Raw genomic sequence first — 22,931 nt, forward strand, 5'->3', positions numbered from 1 at the left:
TTGCCGAGGTAATTATTTTGTGAATAAGAGAGGAGACAAATGGAGAGAAGATGGAGGAGAAAAGAGGGAAAGGAGAGACAAGACAGGAGAGGAAGAAGAGCAGAGGAGAGAGGAAGAGGAAGAGGAAGAGGAAAGAGAAAGGGGGATGACTGAGAAGGGAGGAGGGGGTTTTCCCCTCAGGTGTAATCAGAGAGAAGTGCTGAATGTGTTCTCTAATCGAGCTCGGACGCAGAGGCCAGGGAGCACGGGAGCAGCGCTGGGCGCTATGAGGAGACGTAATGAACATAATAAATCCAGCACAGCGCTGATGGGGCAGGCCTGGGGTTAGGGCTAACCCTGCTCACACAAGAGAAGTGTGTGTGTGTGTGTGTGTGTGTGTGTCACTTAAGAGTGCCGCTCAGTCCACTCAGTAAAATACCTCCTAAACCCACAGCTCCCCTCTCCATCTCTCTTTGTCTCGCTCCCTCATGAAGGTCTCTCGCTCTTTCCCTCCCCACATCTGATGTAGTCCATCTGTCCCTTACAGAACCTCTCTCTGTCTCTCTCTCCATCCTCCTTTATGTTCTCCATCTCCCTCTCTCTCTCCTTCTCTGTCTTTGTGTCAGTTTGTTTCAGTCTCTCTCCATCTATGCCTTTCTCTCTCTCACTCCCTCCCTCTCATCCTTGATGTGCCGTTGGGGTCAGCCACTTGCCCAATCAGCCCTGACACTGTTGCCGTGGTAACGCCCCACCTCTTTCTCTCTCTCTCCCCATTTTCCTCTTGTGCACTCAGTTGCTCACTCTCTCTCTCTTTCCCTCTGCCACTGGCACACACACACACCATGACGCTGATGCAAAAGGACTGGTACACAGAAAAGCTTCCTCTGCGGTGGTCCTTTCTAATATTCCTCTGTCTCCGCTGAGCCAAAAGAGACACACACACACACACACACACAGTGGAGAGCCCTGCTGGTGGTCATCACGGCATCCAGGCAGACAGACTGACTTATTCATAACACTGCATGCATTATTTACGCCCACCACCTACTGCCTTTAAAAAAAAAAAAAAACTAACACCCGTTTTTTTTAAACAGCTTCACTTCTTCCAAGTCATCAGGGAATGGCTGGACCACACAGAACAAGAGCAGAAGGGAGGAGAAGATGCCCATTAACTGCAACTGCACTTTTTTTTCCCTTATCTCTTCTTTCTTTCCCTCTCTCCATCCTTCTCTTTTCTCCCCCTCCTTCCCTTCAGCTTCTCCGCGAGGGAGAAGCCCAGGGGCTGGCAGTCAGGGGACGGGCACATTAAGAGGATTCCAGTCTCTCTCTCAGTCTCTCTCTCTCTCTCAGTCTCTCTGTCTCTCTCTCTCAGTCTCTCTGTCTCTCTCTCTCAGTCTCTCTCTCTCTCTCTCTCTCTCTGTGAAGTGTCTTCTCCCGACCAGAGCCGTAGCGGAGGCTGTGGGGAGAGCAGCTGGGCACCACTCGAGCTCCTCTCTCCTGCATCTCGCCCACTGGAGAACGGGAGTGCATGTGCAGAATGACCCGGAGTGACGACTGTGTGGTGGGGGTTGTGCTTATTTGTGTGAGACATGTGATCTCGATACAGGATTTGTGTGTGTGTGTGTGTGTGTGTGTGTGTGTGTGTGTGTGTGTGTGTGTGTGTGTGTGTGTGTGTGTGTGTGTGTGTGTGTGTGTTTTACAGACTTTCCTAGACAGGGTTGTGTGTTCTGCTAAAGCAGTAGGAGGAGAAGGCAGCTAATGGCAAGAGTGTCAGATCACCCCACTGGGAGGAGTGTGTGTGTGTGTGTGTGTGTGTGTGTGTGTATGTGGGGGGATAACAATGTGCGTGTGGATGCTGTATAATAACATGGATCACTCTGTGTTGGCCTCTCTCTGTCCCTCTCTTTCTCTCCCCCCTCGTCTCTCCATCTCTCTATTCCTCATTCCATTTCCCATCCCCTCATCTTGTGCTCTGGCTCTCACACACTTGGGTCCATCTCTTTGTGCTCCCATCTCTCCATCTGTCTCTCCAACTCCAATGAAGACACAGCAAAATAGCCCCTAGAAAGGCATATCCGTGTCGCGCCCCACCCCCTCGCTCTCATTCACACACCCATACACACACACACATATAGACTTTCATGGAAGCCCTGGAGGTCTGTGGCAACGTCATAACTTACAATGGAGACCAGGCACAGTCCCCTGTGGTCACCGACATGGCAACCACATAGGAGGAGTAATGATCCCCCTTCCCTCCCCACACACACACACAAACACAACCACCACCACCACCACCTTCAAAACATCCATTGTACATCCCCACCCCCCCCCCCCCCAAAATAAACCCACCCAAGTCTACAAATCAATACATAATGAGACAATTAGGATCCCAGAGACGCTGCAGAGTCCATGACATCATTTCATCAAGAGGCATTAGTGTCCCTTAAAGCATACAGCAGAGTGCATCAGGCCAGGCTCACCCAAGCGTGCCGAGGGGCAGGAGAATGGTGCGGGGTGGGGTACGATGGAGTGGGGTGGGTTAGGGTGGGGTGGCAGGGGTAGAGGCAAGGCAGGGGGTAAGGAAAGTGAGATAGAGAGCTAAGAAGCGAGCAGGTTCTTGGCAGCTCGGGGGAAGGAGGGTACACACCTTGGCATTATTATAGGGGTCAAACGGGCCACAGCGTTTGAACTCTCTGTGGTCTACAGAGCTCTAGGATGGGAAGGAGAAGATGGAGATGAACATCAGGCAAAGGTCATGGAGCTCGCACACGCGCACACACACGCACACACACACACACACACACACACACACACAAACAAACACACACACGGTAAGAAGATGCTTGAAGTGGGTGAAAATCAAAAGTCTACATGGAAAAAAAAAAATCAGAGTTGCGTTAATGAACATGAGATCAGGCACAACAATGAGAGAAATGACACGAAATGAGGTGAGCTGGAGAGCGCTAAGAAGCAGGAGGTTAAAAAGCCAATGAGCATGGTGCTGTCCTGCATCTGGTCACTAGGAATGCATTCGGCTTTTTGCAGTCTAGGTTTCTTCTTGATTGATGTCAGTGTCTCAGGATCTCATATGATTTAGTGTCGTCTTGTGGTCACTTCATTTCCGGCCATTTCTATCAAAACTACAGCAATCAAGGCATTAACACAGCAGAAGGCCAGCTGGGGGTTAAACATAAAAATCATCCCAGCCAGCAGCATAGCTTAACACAAGCTATACAAAACAAATATGGCATTCAAAATCATACACAAACTCAGGGAGACATACACAAACAAAACTCACACACACACACACACACACGAGCACTTGCTGCTGCAGGAATTTCAAGCCATAGTGACACTCAACCACGCTGGAACCGGAGTTGAAGCGCATGGTCTTTGGTTGCTAACAGGGCATGCCATATCTTGCTTGTGTGCTTTCTTTGCTCCTTTTGTTCTAGTGGCAGCTCTCGTAGTGGTTGCTTTTCTCCCTGACATCCAGCGCAGCCAGAAAGCCAGTGGGGGGTGTAAAACCAATGACTTCTCTATTTATTCCCCCTTTTTCGTCTGAATGAGCATCCAACATTCTTTCAGCAGCCGACACAGCACCGGACACAAAAATAAAAGGAAGCTAAGGAAGTGGAGGATTTGTGGTCGGGACTGGCCGAACATTTCTAGTGTGTGTGTGTGAACGCCGCCAGCATCTGATGTCCTGCGTATGAAAGCGCTCCGAGCCATGACTCATCTCCAAAACCTTGCACACATGCTGGCCAGCCCAGGACACATCGGTGAGGCGAGGGAAAGGGAAACACGCTCTCAACGTCCTTTAACGTGAACCGCCACAGTTAGGCCGCTGGGGTTAAAGCTGCATTTTCTAGTCTCTTTCTTAGTACACCACATCAATATATCATCAATATAATTAGAGGAATTATATTATATTAAAGGAGAATTCCGCAACTTCTCACATAGATCTCTGTTTCGCGAGGTTACCGAGTACTGTCAGCAGAGACTTTCTAATGAGGAGACACAGCACTCAAAAAATCCTCCATAGAAATGCATGGGGTTCGTTTGTAACGGCAATATGGCAGTTGTCCCACCCCTTCTGCGGCAAAGCGGCGACATGTAAATACTAGGGCTGTCAAAATAACTGATTAATTTCGATTAATTAATTTGAGAAAAATTAACTGATTAAAAAAAATAGCGCAGATTAATCGATTCCATATGACCTTTGACCCTAAGCTGTTCTAGTCAGTAACCATTAGACTGTAAAATGAAGGAGAGAGAAGAAAATGTACTGCCTAGATCATTGATTGGAACATTTACTTTTTAAAAAACGTAAAAGCCTGATGGTGTTGATAAAAATAAAGAGTTGATTAAAATAAAGTCCTCTGCAATGTCTGTAGCAAGGAATTTGCATATCACCGGATTTTGTCAACTCTAAAGTCGCACATCAATGCAAAGAAATAGTGTTGATTAATTAATCTAAATTAATCGCATATATAATTTTTGCTGTGAAAGTATTTTAAATATTTAAATTCAAATTAATCATTGAATAATCAGCATTAGTGACATTAAAGTTCAAAAACTCTTTTATTATTATTTTCACTGTTCAAATAATGGCCATAATAATATACAATATGACCTAATATGCTGGGGAGTGTTAATTTATTTTCATTGTGTCTCCTAGGTAGGGGACACAATTTCATAGGTCCCCTGTATATTATTATGGCCATTATTTGAACAGGGAAAATAATAATAAAAGAGTTTTTGAACTTTAATGTCACTAATGCTGATTATTCAATGATTCATTTAAATTTAAATATTTAAAATACTTTCACAGCAAAAATTATATATGCGATTAATTTAGATTAATTAATCACAGAGTATGTAATTAATTCGATACATTTTTTTAATCGATTGATAGCCCTAGTAAATACATAGAGCCAATCATGGGGTGTGTTGTGAAGTAGGGATGTAACGGTATGAAAATTTAACCTCACGGTTATAGTGACCAAAATGATCACAGGTTTTCGGTAATATCGCAGTATTTTTAAAAGTGAGTTTAATATGTTCAGAAAGCACTGATAGGCCTACACAAGCTGAAATATTTTCAAAAAGTGTCCCGTTCACTTTTTCATGTTTAATTGGCTATGTGCTTATAGCTTAACTTACCCTACCATGACTTGGAGTTTGCTATTTCTGTTATTTAAATCCATCAATTAGACAACAGAATCAGTAGGGTACCAGTTTTGTTTCATTGTACCAGGCCTACTGTATGCCAAAAGCAGGCTCGGATGAAGCTGGGAAGGATTAAACACACGGTTAAACACCACGGTAATCATCCGTGATAATTATGATATTTCAAAAGAAAACGGTAATTGTTATTGTCAACATTTTTATCGCGATTTACCATTATACTGGTAATCGTTACATCCCTATTGTGAAGACATCGTGCCAATCATGTGTTGTTATCTCGCCGCTGGAGCAAGGTGGTGTCGTGAAGCCTTGCGCACGCGCATTTCTGCCGAAATGCGTTGCAATATGGCCGCCGAGTGGAGGGACTTGCCTAGAAGAACTTTGCTGTCAGTACGAAAAACAACAGAAAAGATTGGTTCTACCTAGCTCGAGTTGCTGCAGCCAACAGCTTAAGCTGCCAGGCAGCGACAGCGCAACACTCTGGGAGCATGAACATGGGGGCTCATGAACGCGCCCCCAGAGTGTAGCACTGCAGCTGCGTGGAACCTCTAACTGTCGGCTGCAGCAACTCGAGCTATGCAGAACTGATTGTTTTAGTTTGTTTTCCGCAACGACAGTACTCGGTGACCTCGAGAAACAGAGAGCTATGTAAAAAATGGCCGAAATTCTCCTTTAAATCCATAGTTCTAGAAGCAGTTCTTCTGCACGTTTGCCAGCGCTTGCTGGAGAGAATGACCGACAACACGGCTTCGTTACTGTAACAAACTGGAGCCGTGTCTGCGATAGCGGGCCGTGTGAAATAGGCTGCTTGCATCATGTTGACACATGCCACAGATGAGTATTACAGCTGACCACGAGAGGAAACAGGAAGGAGAACAGTCAAAGGGAGAAACTAACTCTGTGAAATCGTGCAGCCCCTAGAGGACCTCTTACCATCTCACAGACACACAGACACACACCCACACACACATGGGTGGCTAGGGGTTGGCTGGGGTCAGTGAGGTCCTATAATGTAGAATACCATTATAACAAAGGGGCTTCCAGTACAGTGCTCAACCATCAGGGCAAAACTGTCAGTGGAAATTGTGGCAATGGAGACCTGCTGTGAACGTCAACATGGACGCGTGTGTGTGTGTGTGTGTGTGTGTGTGTGTGTGTGTGTGTGTGAGGATGGGTTAAAGTGAGGGAGGCAGCAGACGGCTGGACGGACAGACCTGTTCGTTAAGCTTGGGGTGCGAGGGACCCTGGTGGATGAGCAGCCGGACGATGCGTTCATCACCCTTCCAGGCAGCCAGATGTAGCGGGTAGCAGCCTTTGTTGTCGGCCATGTTGGTGAGGGCCTCATTGCGCAGTAGTAGCTCCACCACTTCACTGCTCTCAGACACACGGAGAGAGAAAACAACAACACCGATGATTAGATGGCGTCTAAACAACGCGCGCGCGTGTGCGTCTGCACACATTTATATGCATGTGTGTATTGCTCCATTTTCCTTTCTGGTAACAAAATATGCTTTGTTATGCGTTATGCAAAATTAGGTGGAAATTGAAAATAAAAAAACAAAAAAACAAACCAAAACAAACCAAACAAACAGCAATAGCTACAGCACCAACACGGTAATTTAAAGGAGGAGGGGGAATGTTCCTCGGAGTTCATTATGTGGGAGTTTTGGGGTCACCCCTTTTGGATTTGCTAATTAGCCCAATTAATGAAGCAGGAGGTTAAAGTAATGGGTGAGAATCGCATATGCTTCAGTGCATGAACGAGGCTGAAGAAAAAAAAAAAAAAAACATGCCGTTAGTTGCCAAAGCTTCCCCTCCACTGGCTATGTTTATGAACGACCTCCTGTATTAGCACACTGGTGTGCTTCGACTGGCTTGATGGGTCATTTGCGAACACATCAAAGGTGCTAAATCACCTTTGATTGCTACGCCTCAGCCTAGGTTAACTGATGGAAGGGTTGGATTAAATGCACTTTACACAATGCCATCCAATTCTGTATGCCCCTAGTGCCCATCTAGACTCCACTCAGCCTTATAGTCCTTTAACAGTTATAAATGACCTACTGTGGAGCTGGTAGAGTGGTATTCTTTTAAATGACCCAATTAGTGGGGCAATTTGCTTAAACATGTTGTGAGAAGACATGTGGAGAACATTAGGCAGAACGCAGTCGGATTTGGACAGGAACCGGTGTGGTTCTGGCGGGCGGGCCAAGAACGGTTCCGGAGTCAGGTTATATCTCCGGCTCTTGTGGGTGAACTGCACTGTGTGAGAGCGCGGCAGCACTGCGGTGCTGTGTAAACATGCAGCCTCGAGATTAGATTTGTGCTCCAGTTTGGGGAGTGTCCAGGATCTTACTCAGCACACCTACCTTGCTGCCAAATCACTATTTGTGCTTTTTTTTTTTTTAACAAAGGGGTGTAGAGTAGGCCTGGCAAAGGGCTTCTGTCACTAGGGCATGCAGGAGCAACACTCAATTTTGGCTGGCCACAGCATGCGCACACACATGCACGCACATGCACGCACGCACACGAGGCCAATTTGGCAATACGAAGAGGGGGAGAAAGTAGCCCCACCTGTGTCCATTGAGTGCTGCATGGTGAAGAGGAGTGTATCCAGTGCTGTCCACACAGTTCACATTGGGGCCCCTCCAAATACTGCAAACAGAAAGAAAGAAATAAACAACAACATCAAACATGTGGCACACACACACACGCATGCACGCACGCACACAAAACACATCACTACACACAGTACAAGGCACATCAGTGATTCACAAGGTATGAATGATTTGTGAGTAAGCCCTCGTTCCGTTGGCCAGAGCAGGATACACCCATTGTACACTCCATGAGGTGTGAGTCAGATTGGACCTTGAACCCGGGCCAGACTAGACAGCCTCCTAAGCTTATTACAGCCAAGTCACGCTAAGGGAGGGGGGGGGGGTAGGCATGGTAACAACACTCCACGCGCCAGCCTGCGTCTCCCCTGCTCTATTTTTAAAAAGCCAAAGCTGCATCCCCTGTCAAGACGACGTTCGCTTGCTGCGTGTTCAGTTCAGGGGACTTGTCAAATCTGTGTTGCAAACTCTGCAGCCCGAAGCCTTCCCACAGCAGGGGAGGATGGGACAGGGAGGGGAGGGGAGGGTTACACATTACGCAACCCAACCAACATTAGTTATGGTGAAATTGCCTTGCATAAAACACTCAATTTTACCCGTCTTTTAAAGCCTGTGTGAACCAGTTCAGGCCTAATCTTAGAGCTGTGGTTTAGTACAGTACATGTCTGAAGACCTCAGTCCAAACCCTAATGTCTATTTCATTTCATCCTTGGCCAACTGACAGGTACATCAGCTGGATTGGTGAGGATACCCAGTGCCTTACGCACTGTAGGAAGCTGCCTCATTGGTACTTAATGTTTAGTGCCTGTTCTGAACTCTGACTGGCACTGTGGTGGTGGTGATGATGATGATGGATGGGGGAGGGTGTGGTGCGTCAGTCAGTGAGTCCGTCTGTCTGTCCCAGACGGAATGCAGCAGGAGGAGCTCCTCTCAGAGAGAGAGCCATGACACAAGGGGAGAGGAATGAGGAAGCAGCATAGGGAGGCTACGAGACAGGTAGTCTCTTTACCAGACAGTGAGGAATGGACACACACACACACACACACACACACACACACACACACACACACACACACACACACACACACACACACACACACACACACACACACACACAAATCATTATTGCGCAGCATATTATTTGCACCCAAGACAAATAATTTTTAAACTGTTCTTTAAATATTGCCCTTCTATGCTTTTAGCTATTCTGTTTGCTTGTCTGAATGACCTCTGTGTAAGAAAAGCGCTATATAAATAAAGCTGACTTGACAACACAATGCTTTCCGTGGTGGTTGGGACGTCTGCTAAAAACATCTTCACAGCTTAACAAAAACTGTGACGTGTTGTATAGCAACCACTACTCAGCATCCACTGCTCTTCTGGCACACATAACCAACCACAGAGCGGCACATACATGGTTGAGTAGTGCTGGTAGCCTGTGGCCGTCAAAGCCATTTAGACAGTGCTGGCATACTGAAACACACCCCTGGGGCCCATACACATACACGAGTCGACACACAAACACATTAATGGCAAAACATCACACAAGGAAGGAAAGTTCCAATCTGAGACAAGCAATAAAAGGGGAGGAGAGGAGTGAGGAGAGGAGAGGAGAGGAGTAAGCTAAGGAGAGGAAAGGAGTAAGATGATGAGGAGAGGAGAGGAGAGGAGTAAGATGAGGAGAGGAGAGGAGTAAGAAGAGAATAAGAGAGGGGAGAAAGGGAGGAGAGGGAGATAAAAAGAGCAAATGAAATAAGAAGAAGGGAAGGGGGAGGAGAGGAGGATCCGAGAGGGAGAGAATAAGCATCAAGAGAGGAAAGGAGTAAAATGATGAGGAGAGGAGAGGAGAGGAGTAAGATGAGGAGAGGAAATAGATGAAAGATGAGGAAGGAGAGGAGAGGAGAGGATCCGGAGAGGGAGAGGAGAAAGAGGAGAGAAAGGAAAGATGATAAGGAGAGGAGAGCAAGATGATGAGAGGAGAGGAGAGGGGTAAAGAGAAAAGAGAGGAGAGGAGAGGAAAGAGGAGAGGAGAGGAGTAAGGAGAGGAGAGGAGTGGAGTAAGATGATGAGAGGAGAGGAGAGGGGTAAGATGAGAATAAGAGAGGAGAGGAGAGGAGTAAGGAGAGGAGAGGAGAGGAGTAAGATGAGGACAGGAGAGGAGTAAGATGAGGACAGGAGAGGAGAGGAGAGGAGTAAGATGAGGAGAGATGATAGAGGAAAGGAGGGAGTGGAGGAAAATGAGAAAAAGAGGGGAGATGAGAATAAGAGAGGGGAGAGAAGGAAAGGGAGGAGAGGAGAGGAAGAGCAATGAAATGAGAGGAGCAAGGGGAGGGGAAACATCATTGTTGGGGACATGGCATTATAAATCTGCTCCAGAGAGAGCCTGCCTGCCCGCCCAGAGGATAAATATAGCCCCTGCCGCACTCATACACTTAAGCCCGACTCTCCGCATCTCCCAGTCAAGATCATTTGCTTCTGTTAATCTGCGAGAGGGTGCAGTAATTAAACGGCACACAACCAGGCTTTCCTGAGCCGCCAGCAGCCCGAGGAGCACAACCAGCAGCAGCGCATCAGGGCAGCAGAGGAGCTTTGCTGTGCCCGACGCAACGTCGGCTTTGGAAAAGCCATGGTGAGGAAGACTAGGAAGAGGGAGCAGGAGCGCATCCTAAATAAATGATGGGAGTCAGGCGGGTTCCACTTGCTGGGTGCATAACCACCATACCCAGGGTTTTCTACAGATATGACACCATCCCCATGATCTCGTGGCAATGTTTCTAAAACTGCCACAACCAGAGTCACACATGTCTGACACAATGTGGTGGTTATTATGCTGCTCTGTTTTGCAAAAAAATATTTTTGACCTTGTGGTATAATCAGTATGTTCAGCACAATCAGTGGTGATTGTCTCTGACTAAAGATGCTTAACAATATAACATTCAATTCAATACAACTTTATTGATTTACGTAGCACCATTAACAATAAGCAAATTAGCTTATAGCCTGTCGAGAGCCTCTGCTTCTTAACCACTGCATGAATTAAATAGGCTTGCCTTCTTCTATTGATGTAGCAAGCCAAATTAATGTACTGTTGCAACCCTTCCTCTCATCAGAAAAACACACCTGGTGAACCCAGGCAAAAAATGTGTAGTGTACAGATACACACACACGGATGCACACACTGATGCACACAGCATCACGGCCGTGTTTTCTTGCCGAATGACATCATGACTCATCACCACAAATGTCTCCTGTTTGTCACGTTCAGCAAGGGTGACATCACCCACATCCACACGGCTAAACTACTGAAGGGGGGTGTCATGACAGGAGAAGAAGAGAAGAGAGAGAAATAGAGGAAGAGAGGAGAATGAGGCAGAGGAAGAGAGGGAGGAAGAGAGGGAGGAGAGAGAGAGTACAATGAGGTAGAGGGAGAGAGGGAGGAGAGAGAGAGGAGAATGAGGAGAAAGAGAGGAGGAGAGGAGGCGTCTAGGAGGGAGAGAGGGAGGAGGAGAGGGCATGGAAAAGAGATGGAGGAGAGGAGAGAGAGGTAGAGGGAGGAGAGAGAGAGGAGAATGAGATGGAGGGAGAGAGGGAGGAGAGGAGAGAGATGTAGAAGAAAAGATGGAGGAGAGAGGTAGAGGAAGAGAGTGAGAGGAAGAGAGGGAGGAGAGAGGAAAGAGATAGATGAAGAGAGGAAGAGAGAAGAGTGAGGTAGAGGGAGAGAGGGAGAGAGAGAGAGAGAGAGGTAGAGGAAGAGAGAGCGAGGCAGGAGGAGATCAAATCAGGAAAAAAAATCAAATCAAATCGAAAATCGAAGAAAATCGAACAAATCGTCGAGGAAAATCATCAAATCGGGAAAGATCAAAGATCTGAAAGAAAAAAGGCGAATAAATAAATCGGCATCAAAATCGAAACAAATCATCAAATAGTGGGATGCTCTTCTCCATGGCGTCACGCCAACATGGCTTTGATGTGGCTCTGGGCTCCTGTTTTTGTTCCTGTTACAGGCATCCTTCAGTGCAGCTACAACAAAAAACAGCCCAGCTCTCATAATAGCCCTCAGCTACAGCCTGCAATTATGCACCACCGAGAGCACAGCCTCATTAAATAAGTGTCTGTCAGCCTGGGGGTGATGTGTGTGTGTGTGTGGGGGGGCTCTCCATTTCTGTCTTGGATGGGAACTGAGCTGACGGTGCGCCAACGTCTCTCTTCACGGTCATCAAGGTCTGAGTCTGAAAGCACCACAGCAGTCAGTCAAACTGCAGGACGGACACACACACACACACACACACACACACACACACACACACACACACACACACACACACACACTCCATGGCTACGGTTTGAGGCATGGCGGGTGATTTCTAGCTCCTTGGCAGTGTAGAGACTAGAAGGTGAAAAACCAGGGGAGATAAGGGGAGGGGGGAGTCATCAAGGCAACCCTCTCAATAACCACCGCCCCCACTGACAGTCTGGATGGGGGCACTCAAGCAGATCTCCCTGCGCAACCCCAGAAAAATGCCCCCGCGTCTCCTCTGACTAGCTTCACCGCGCCACTCTGCACCGCATCGTGCCAATCTCCACCGCACCGTGCCGCGCCACACCACACCAGGCTTAGCCCAGAGAGCCAGAGCTGTCTGGCAGTGCGACACGGAGCTGAGCAAAGCTGCACCATTTCCAGCGTCATGCCCACTGAACACATCAGGGGCTAAAAGCAAGGCAGCAAAAACAAACACTGGCCGCCAGTAGCTGGCCCAGATTACAATAATGAAGAGAGAGAGAGAGAGAGAGAGAGAGAGAGAGAGAGAGAGAGAGAGAGAGAGAGAGAGTAAAGGGCAAGGAAGACAGGAGAGAAATAGATTGAAAGAGAGCAAGAGAGATGAAGGGAGAGCAAGAGAGAGAGAGAAGGAGGGAAGAGAGAAAAGAGAGAGAAAGTGTGGGGGTTGGGAGGGGGCTTTTACATAACAGCTTACTGCTGAATGCATTCCCACATCAAAACTCCCATCATTCTTTTGTTATGCATTTAAAAAAAGTGGACATGGACATTTTCCCCAAAAAAGGGAAGTGAAGAGGTATTATGGAAATTGAGCGGAAAGGGGATGAATGCGATCTTTTGGGAGGGGAGGAGAACTGCGTGGGGGGGTTAGACTGAAAAGAAGAGGAAGTAGCAGACACAACTAAGACCAACACAATTAAAATGCAAAGCTGTCTTCTTTCTCAGCACTGCTGGGGTCTGGAGGGGTCTGTATCTGTGTGTGTGAGTGTGAGTGTGAGTGTGAGTGTGAGTGTGAGTGTGAGTGTGTGTGTGTGTGGTGTGGGAGAGCAAAAGAGTGCGAGAGATGCTACCCGGTTCACCTCCACAACATCTCTACTCTGGAACTCAAGGGCATGAGTCAGTTCCCCATCCACCTCATCCTCTTAGGGAGAGAGAGAGGAGAGAGATGCACTGATGATGACTGGACAAAAGAATGGCTCTGAGGAAATGGGGAGAGGCAATGCCGTAGGGAGGGTAGGAGGGGGTTGTGTGAAGGTGGTGGTGGCGGTGGTGGGTGTTGGAGATATGGGAGCTGCTGCTGCTGGTGGTGGAGGAGGCGAAGGCAAGAGGCCCCTTGTGTGCATGGGAACTGATTTAAGAACTCCAGCAGCGTGAAAGGAAAAGCTAATCCTTCATTTCCCTCAGGGGATATCGGCTTGATGAAGCTGGAGTTTGAAAGAGATTCGCCGGCTGTAATTTTGGTGGCGCATAAAGCTTTGAGAGAGTGAGACAAGGGGAGAGAGGGATGAACAGAGAGAGGGAGAGAGAGGAAATGTGAGTGAGGGAGTGGGAAATTAGTGTTACAGAATGAGAGTGAGAAAAGAGAAGTGAGAAAACAGAAACTGAGATGGTGAAGACAGTGGTTAAACAATATTTGTTGTGTTTTAGCCTTATGTTCACACAAGGGCGACATTTTAAAATGTATTTATGAAAACGGTTCCCGAATGAAGACTTCTCAAAAAAAACTGATAGAGCTTTTCTGATAATGGTGATGACATAGCTCTAATTTTATCCCAAAAGTTTTAAGCCGAGTGCCACCCCCCAAAACCTCTACCACATCCTGCGGCAATGAATAGAAAACCATGACACAACAACATCTTGGTGTATTCAATATAGTGATGCTAAATGCTACCAACTTAAAGTTCACTTCGCAGGGGAAATGCTGTTTGCTCAAACCATGTTCTGTTGATGTTGAAAAATAAATATCTCATGGTGGTACCCCTTTGATGATAATTTTGTTTAATTGTAGTCTAGTATTATTGGGCATCTGTGGCCTACTGGGGGACGCTGTGGCCTACTGGTTAGCACTTCGGACCTGTAACCGGAGGGTTGCCGGTTCGAACCCCGACCAGTAGGCGCGGCTGAAGTGCCCTTGAGCAAGGCACCTAACCCCTCACTGCTCCCCGAGCGCCGCTGTTGATGCAGGCAGCTCACTGCGCCGGGATTAGTGTGTGCTTCACCTCACTGTGTGCTGTGTGTGTTTCACTAATTCACGGATTGGGATAAATGCAGAGACCAAATTTCCCTCACGGGATCAAAAGAGTATATATACTTATACTTATATACTTATATTAGTTGTAGGCTAGGCTATAAAATGTCCTAGCTAGCAGCAGTTTTTTTTTATTTTACTTTCCCATTTGTGGGCACAAATGAGTTCTCTAAATGCCGTTGTGTGGATGCAAATCTTTCTGAAAACGGAGAAAAATGTCATGTGAGCAAGAGTGAGTGTCTGAATGTGTCCATGACAGACTGATAAAAGGCAGAGAGAGTGTAGTGCAGATCATTTGATTTACTTCCTCATTCTCAGTGTGCAGGCAGACCACAGAACCTCATATCTTTACTGCAATGTCCTCCTGGCACCTCTCTTTCACCCCGTTTTTCATCCACACTACACTCGTTTTCAAAACGGAGCCGCAGGTCCAGCTGACCTGCAATTTTCCTCAGACAAGACAATTGAAGCATGGAGATCTAAACAAGGGCCTTGGCACTCATAAAAACACTATTAAAAGGCTTGAGCAGTTGCAGAATTGCTACACACATGACCCCATGGCCAAAAAGAACACAGATGCTCAACAGACACTTCTGCAGGGCCTAAGCTTCCCTAGCAGGCTAGTTCCTCGTACGTGATCTGTCCGAAAGAATAAATACCAATAAAGGAAGTGCTCGGAGGGGAAAAAAAGAGGACAAATGAACCACACACACACACACACACACACACACACACACACACACAATCTGGAGGGAAGTCTGCAGGTGAGAGTGGTGCAGAAGGCCCCGGTGTCGGACAGATTTGTCCAGGAGCCAATTAGAGAGCTGTGGCCACCCAGCGAGGGACTAGGTCCTCAGAGGGCCTCGGGGCGCTCTGCCCAGCGGTGTCTGCCTGGCACACTTCGGCCTCTGCCAGGGCAATTGGGTTTAATTAAGCATACGAGGACAGGGTGCTGGGAGCAGATGCGATGCTGGCACAGACCCGGCTTATTGGTATTCAGCAGCAAAACACCCACCCAGAGGACCAGTGTTGGGCAGGGCAGAGCAGGGCTGGGCTGGGCTGGGCTGGGCTGGGCCTTCGTCTCGTCTTCGTCTCAGCTGCTGCCCACCCACCGCCACCCCACCCCCTCCTAAAGTGCATTACCTGCCAACATCTCACCCATGACGGATTACAAGACAATGAAATCATATCAGGTCATCAAGCATACAGGGCAGAGGGAGTTCATATTGTCCCTGACAGATGTATGGCTGGACTTCAAAGCCTGAATAAAATGTGAATAAAAAAAAAAAACAATATCCATCAATAATTAAAGTCATAGCCCACTTACTGTGAAAGAATGAAATGATTCAAATCAGCCAAATGATATTGAACAAATGGCAAACATTTGAGTTGCAGGACTATACTGAAATCATAAATGATTAAAAGAAATATTTTATGCAATCATAAAACTGATCATTGAGCCTCTTTTGCAGATCACTGTCTGCCACAAATAAACAGTTCATCATACAGTAAACAGTTTTGAGATGTCTTAAAATGAGATATCCTGAATTACAACTGAAAGAGGGACCACACTACACACCAAACTGTGCCATCAACCCACCCAGAAGAGATGCTCTCTTTGTGTTAGAAACAGGCATGCATGGTATGCGAACACACCCATGAATGCTTGTGTGTGTGTGTGTGTGTGTGTGTGTGTATATATGTCCATGCCTGGCAGCATCTGTGCTGAGGCAGGACGCTTTATGGCTTTAAACAGCTCTCTCTCACACACACACACACACACACACACACACACACGCACTCAGAGCTAAGCTAACAGGAGAAAAACACTACAGCTCCATGTTCATTTGCATTAAGCATTTACATTAGCAATGCTCCAGTCAGGAGGATGGGGGAAGTGTTTGGGGGAAGCTTTAGCAAGAGTACATTTGTTCATCATTACAATCTTTTTTTCTAGGCCACGATACCTTCTGTGGTCCACTCTGTTCTATTTTTCCCTCTTCTGCATTTTCTCCTCTTCATTCATTTTGTTTACATTTCCATATCAAACATCTGTTTACGTTCCAATCAGACTATCATCAAGTCTAGTGCATCAACAAAGATTTCACATGGTTTAATCCAGTGATAAACAGAAGGCAATCCCGCAGACACACATGATCCAGATCTCCCATCTGAAAATAGCCTTCAAACTTTTGTCTGCTCCAGTTTCCTTTTTTTTTTTGGTGATTTCCTCCCAAAAGTGGCACAGTCCAAGATAACTAGCCGACAGTGAGAAGCCTATTTTAGGATTAAGCTCTCATTAGCGCCCAAGAAAAGTCAAACGTGCAACATGTCGTCAAAGTCACACCCTCATGCGACAATCATAAAACATGGGGCACCGGCTACTGGGCCTATAACTGGACACATGTGTGGGTGACTCAGTACAGCAATAGACACTGATGACATCTTGCTCCAGATGTAGTAGTTTCAATGGGCCAAAGAAGTCTATCAGGAAGAGTATCTTATCTGGTCACACAAAGGCTCAAACCTGCCCACAACCACATCAGAAACTAGGTGCAGCTCCCACACCAGTTACTAGTTTCCTCTCTTCTCAGAGATGCACCTACCGCAAACCCCACACAACGTCGTCACACAACCTCCACACAGAAGAGAGGCGGCTAACGCTAACTGTGAGACAAGTCAGCAGGACGGCAAGAGATACAGGTGCATCTCAAAACATTAGGATATCATCATGGAAAATTCCATTGCCCTTCTCAAGTCGAGATTTCTGTACAGTGTTTCCCACAGAATTGAATTATATCTGTGGTGGTAGATTTGCAGAATTAACTTGAATGCAACAGTTTTTAGCGCAGCGTGGTTATGATGCAGATTTAAGCACGGTTTAGCCAGTCGCCTTTATGTCAACAATTGCAGGACTGTTAATGTTTTCTTTAAACTTGCAGGTAGGTTTGTTGAGCGACAAGGGGAGGCAGTGCAAAAGTTCACATACTGTAGCTCTACAATGAACAAAATTCCATCCAATTTAAACAGTACGACATGGAAAATCGCTGTGTGGTGGTCAATGTTGATATTGTGGTGGGCCGCCACAAATAAGTCAATGTATGGGAAACACTGCTGTAGTACAAATTCTTTATTCTAATATTTTGATATACTGGATTTTGTATTTCCATGAGCTGTAAACTGTAATCATCAGGATTAGAATAATTCAGATAAAACAAAAAAAAGGCGGGGGGGGATGGGTTGTTGGTGAACTTTTCCTTTCCATGATTTTTGAGATGCACCCGTAAAGTCACATCTCCTCCTAAAAGTGCTTTAATAAAACCGCAAAGGAAACCTTCCCTTTTTCTCTTAACAGGTTGTTCTGCCTGATATAGCTTTTATAGCAACTTCTAGAGAACTACTAAATGAGTAAGTTCTGCATAAGAAGAGGGAGAGCATGGTGTTTTGTGTACTTTTAGACACATGTCTAGACACATCTTGCTCTGCTGAATGCAGACAGAGTAACATCTTGCAGAGAGCCTTTAACTGCTTTCTCAGTGCAGCCATTATGCCCAATATCCTACCCAACAAATAAAACTCGTTTGAAGTTGGTTAGACGGGGTTGTTTTTCCCCCCTCGCATTTCAGATGTTAGGCAGTGAAATCAGCAGGTGGGCAAGAGACTGCTAGAGACAGCAAAGTCAGGCTAAACCAACAAAAACAGTTAGAGAGACAGAGAAAACAGACATAGGCATGCAGAAAGAGAGGAGAGAAAAAAAAAAAAAAAAGTCAGTCACATCTTGGATGCTGACCCCCTGACTATGAGACATTCAGTCTCTGAGAGACACAAACATACTTACACAGACAAAACACAGCCGCAGAAGCGCTGGCTTGACCGACTGTAACGTCCAACAAACACGTTTTTGTTTGCTGGGGTCACACAGCTTCTGCTGTGCGCAGAGTCAGAAGGGTCATGCAAACAAGCCTTAGAGCCATTTCCTGGGAGGTGGCCATTTTTTTTTCCACTGGAGAACAGGCCTCGTTGTGCCAGAGTGAAAGCCTCGTTGCGCGTTTATCACACAGCAACAACAGAGGCGAGATATAAATATCAGTGTTTGCCCAAGGAAGTAATGTGTCAGTGCTTTTCCGAGTTAAGATTAGTCTCTATTTGAGACTAGTACGCTTGAGGAAGGACAGACCACAAATGAATTTAACAACCTTCGCCACTGTGACAAGACAGGAAAAACAAGGCTGTGACTATGCTACTGAAGTAGTCTTGAGAGAGACTAGACACGGAAATAACAGCGCAATAAAAAAGATGGTTCAATCATGCCTCCCAGCAGGACAGCCTCTACAGACATCAAACATGACGAATTCCAAAAAGACTAGCTGCTCTTGTTGATTTTGAACAGGCATCTGCATCTGTTGCAAAGACTTCCCTGGACAACAATCCGACACCTTCAATTCATATTAATAAGTATAAGTATATAAGTAAGTATATATATACACTCTTTTGAAATTTGGTCTCTGCATTTATCCCAATCCGTGAATTAGTGAAACACACTCAGCACACAGTGAACACACAGTGAGGTGAAGCACACACTAATCCCGGCGCAGTGAACTGCCTGCAACAACAGCGGCGCTCGGGGAGCAGTGAGGGGTCAGGTGCCTTACTCAAGGGCACTTCAGTCGTGCCTACTAGTCGGGGTTCGAACCGGCAACCCTCCGATTACAAGTCTGAAGCGTTAACCAGTAGGCCACGGCCACGGCATAATAATATGCAAAGCATCACTGGGCTAAGTCTCAATCGATTCCTTTTGACTGTGAAAACTCTTGTGGCCAATGAATACCATATGGATGAATGTATTGGACTGTGTGCTTAAAACTGTTACTGTCTCAATGCTTCACAAATGGAAGGCATGTAGGTGCTGCAGGACAAGTTCCAAAACATCATACAGAATTAGGGCAGAGTCGTGGATAATTGCCGAGCTATTTAAGCAGTCTCAATGAAAGGACAATAAACAACGCCTGCTTGAAAGGCTATTGAATTTTTGACACCTGACCCTTTTTCAGCTTTGCTCAACCAGGCCACTAGTTTGTGTCGCAGCCCCAGCTGTAGCAATGCAATAAATTATAGCAAACCATTTGTATTGGACCAAACATCTTGTTTGTCCTCATGAAACCTCCCACATGATTCAGGCAACTGAACAATACAGCCATTGCCTCAAGACTGAAACAGACTGCCGTCCCAGTTCACAGGGTAAAATCACAAATATAAACAGCCGGCTTTGGATGTAATGGAGGCCACTTAAAAGTCAATTCAATATGAATGCAACATAATGCCGTGGAGAGAGAAGTGAAGCATACGATCACAAGACAAAAATATGAAACTAAAAGTTAAATCTAAGTATCAGTCATAAAATAAAGACTCAGCCAATGACAACAAACTTTGCTGACTAGCTCCTTAAATACATTCTTCACACACAACTTCTCCCATTTAAATAACTTCCTTGCTGATGCAGACATGACAACGCAACAGATATGACTGCTATGATCATGCAGTGGACCAGCTTAGAGGAATCAGTCCAATCGGAGCATGCAGGTTAAGTGGGACTGCCATCTGCCTGTCTGCAGCGTCAGCTAAGCCCAGTCTGCCTCAGAATCACACGCACAAACTTTTTAGTAATGCTGACGTCACAAACAGGAAACACCTGGCCTGACCCCTCTTCGCTCGATGCTTACCACAGAACCTCCCAGACGTCCTCCTAGAAACTGACGTTGGCACTTCTAAAAGGGACTCACTTCAACTCGGGAGGCAGAGAAAATGTACCGCCTGTCATTTTTCTAGCAGAAGAAAAGTTTACTTTGGATGATAAGGAGTGGACTGCAGTTTTCTGGGAGCAATGTGGTTCTTTTTTGTGTTAACCACCTTGCGAAACTGATTAGCCTTCCAACTTGGCCCATTGGTAAATGCAGCGAGACATAAACTGTGCTAACTGCTGATTGGGCAGAACATAGTAAGGGATCAGAGTTTGTATGTTAACATCTTCCACATGGCCACATCTGCACCGTAGGGGCTTAGAGGCTGTTTCACTTCCGTTCTGAGCCTATATTCATAACATTAGCACCCGTCCCCACCACATCACATCCCCCAAAGATGGAACTGGGGTTGATAGAACAGACAGATCGAATTCAATGCTATGTGAGATTAAACAGTTTCCGAATCTGTATCCTGCTGTACAGTGGGTCAAGCAAGCTAAGAGGAGTCTCCTGCTTTTGGAGAGTAGCCCCACATGCTCTACTTCACGCATTCCTCTGCTAATTTCTGTCCAGTGAGCAACTGTCTGACAGTCGTGAACTTCCTTTACACCCAGGCCCAGCCGTGCTTACCAGAGAGATGCGCTCCAGCTTTGCCTGGGCCTCCCAGCACCACTTCACAGGTCACAGGAAGTGCCAGAGACAGACCTCTTCCTGAGGACCACATCAACAACAAAAAAAAAATTAAATGGAGACGAGGCCCCTTGAGGTCCGTGCAGTATGGAGACAGACTTCAAGGCAAATCTGCATCTACCTTTACTACTTCAGAAGTCTGAAGAAAAGACACTGGAGCACTTTTCTTTTAGTATTTCAGACATCTGGGAGGTGGTAGTGTAGTGGTTAAGGAGCTGGGCTAGCGTGCAGTAGCCTGAGAGTTGTCGGTTCAATTCCCGGCTTCCACCGTTGTGCCCTTGAGCAAGGCACTTAACCCCAAGTTGCTCCGGGGACAATGTGATCCCTTGTAATATAGCTAACATATGTAATGTGGTCAAGAAGTGTCTGCTAAATGTAATAATGTAATAACATCTGTGTGTCTGATTGGGTCCCATTTCTGGCTCACAGTCAGGTGTGGACAGTTTACTATAAAACACTGTGTGTGTTTTGGTTCCCAAATGCCTGAAGCTGTGGACCAGCCATGCTGGAACGTGACACAATACATTCCACAATATGAAGCTCTCCTCTTGCGCACCTTGACTGTTGCAGGCCAAAACACGTTCGCCATTCCTTCACTGACAAGTTAAGATTCCAGCATGAGAACGCCACAGCCTACCTGCTGATCGCTTCTCACGCTCTCCAAGGCGTTGTTGTTGCTGCTGCTGGTCACGGTCAGAGTAGGTGTTCCAAAATGGAACCATGTATTTCTTTGAGAACCTGTGTGTATAAGTAAATGCTACTACTTCCCCTTGACATTCGTCACTACTTCACTTTATCAGCTTAAGACATTCTCTTGACAATACAAATAGCTCTCAAAGTCAAATGCATATTCAGTAAACAGTGTTGTTATCACTGCACAGTGAAACACACAGGTTGCCTCTCCCCAAGGCTGAACCATAGATGAACTGCCACAAAATATCATTACACTGCTAACACTATGGGAATCCGTCCAGTCCACTCTCACAGCCATCCCATGACTCAGGACACAACAGAGTGGGCAGGGATCACCTGGGTGGCAGCGCTAGTGCAACTTTCAAAGCGGAATACGAGAGTATTCAATTCTCAGTTTAGGCAAACTGTTTGTGATCCCCGCCTTAATGAACAAACCAAGATTGACTTTGCGCATACCTACCCAATGGTCTGTGGCTAATGCTTAGGTTTTCTTCCAAGAGGGTGAGAGGAAATCTCTTTGTCGACTTTGGCAAAGTCAAAGGTCTGTCAACTGCCTCTATAAGACACTGCTGTAACAGGCAAAAACAGTAGAGCAGAACAGCAATAAATCCGCTGTTCCTGTTTAATTTCACACACACACACACACACACACACACGACAAACGAATCTGAGAGTTTAGTACAGCCAACCACTCTCCACACTCCAGCCACAGACGACCAATGGTACTTTCAATCTGTTGATGGCTTTGCCTATAATGTTGCACACTAATAGATCCCCCAAGGCCAGAGCCTGCCACAATTGCACTAAGCATATGAGTACAAAGCAGTGTGATTTGATTCACATACAGACCAGGTAGTTATATTGGCCCTAAGGCTCAAACAAGCTGCCCCTGCTATATGGAAATAAGAGGCAGTGGATCAATAGTCAAACCACTATGGTAATCCCTGTCAATACAAAAAAGGGTATTGACATTTTGATTACACATGCTACATCGAGTGTGTCACATACAATAGCAACAGCTCCCACAGGCCACTTTGCAGTAACCACAAATGCCAATAATTTTGAATGGAGCAGTCACAAGCCTGAGGTCGATACCCGTGGCACCTCGAGAGAGTGAGAATTGAAACAGACAACCAGTGCTTCATATTTTCTTCCATTGTGTATGTTGTGACCCCCAGCCTACTCCCCTCACATACACACGCGCCCCTAGTCCACCGGCGTGCCGAGACCATCATCCGGTTATTTATCTCCCACACATGCTAGTCTCATCATTATCGCCGTGGAGAGAAGCCAGCATTGATCTCCCTCGGCCAGGCTGAGAGCAATAAACCCATGGATACAATGGACACTTCAGTCAGCCACTGGCTCTGTACAGCAGAGGAGGAAACCCGTCTTGACTGCATGACATTCCCGAATTGGATTTCCGATTAAGAGGGTTTAATGTAATTAGTTTGAGAACTGGGCAGTCTAGTATGGGCAGTCCAGTGATGCATCACCTTAGC

The 22,931-nt window shown here is 46.4% G+C and overlaps 1 protein-coding gene across 18 annotated transcripts in view; it reads right to left on the reverse strand.

Annotated features, from left to right (window-relative positions):
• The window catches only part of LOC125292857 (ankyrin repeat and SAM domain-containing protein 1A-like), a 106,372-nt gene that overhangs the window by 81,515 nt on the left and 1,926 nt on the right, over nucleotides 1–22,931 (reverse strand). For 16 of the 18 annotated variants that reach the window (XM_048240352.1, XM_048240360.1, XM_048240351.1 and 13 more), the window contains exons 2-4: nucleotides 7,744–7,824; nucleotides 6,384–6,540; nucleotides 2,627–2,689 (exon numbers count right to left, since the gene is read on the reverse strand). In XM_048240352.1, coding sequence (XP_048096309.1) covers nucleotides 2,627–2,689; nucleotides 6,384–6,540; nucleotides 7,744–7,824 — 301 coding nt within the window. The remainder of the gene's footprint in view (nucleotides 1–2,626; nucleotides 2,690–6,383; nucleotides 6,541–7,743; nucleotides 7,825–22,931) is intronic. The other 2 variants (XM_048240356.1, XM_048240365.1) reach the window with 1 other exon arrangement.

Source organism: Alosa alosa, chromosome 4 (assembly GCF_017589495.1).
Source record: "Alosa alosa isolate M-15738 ecotype Scorff River chromosome 4, AALO_Geno_1.1, whole genome shotgun sequence".
NCBI classification, from domain to species: domain Eukaryota; kingdom Metazoa; phylum Chordata; class Actinopteri; order Clupeiformes; family Clupeidae; genus Alosa; species Alosa alosa.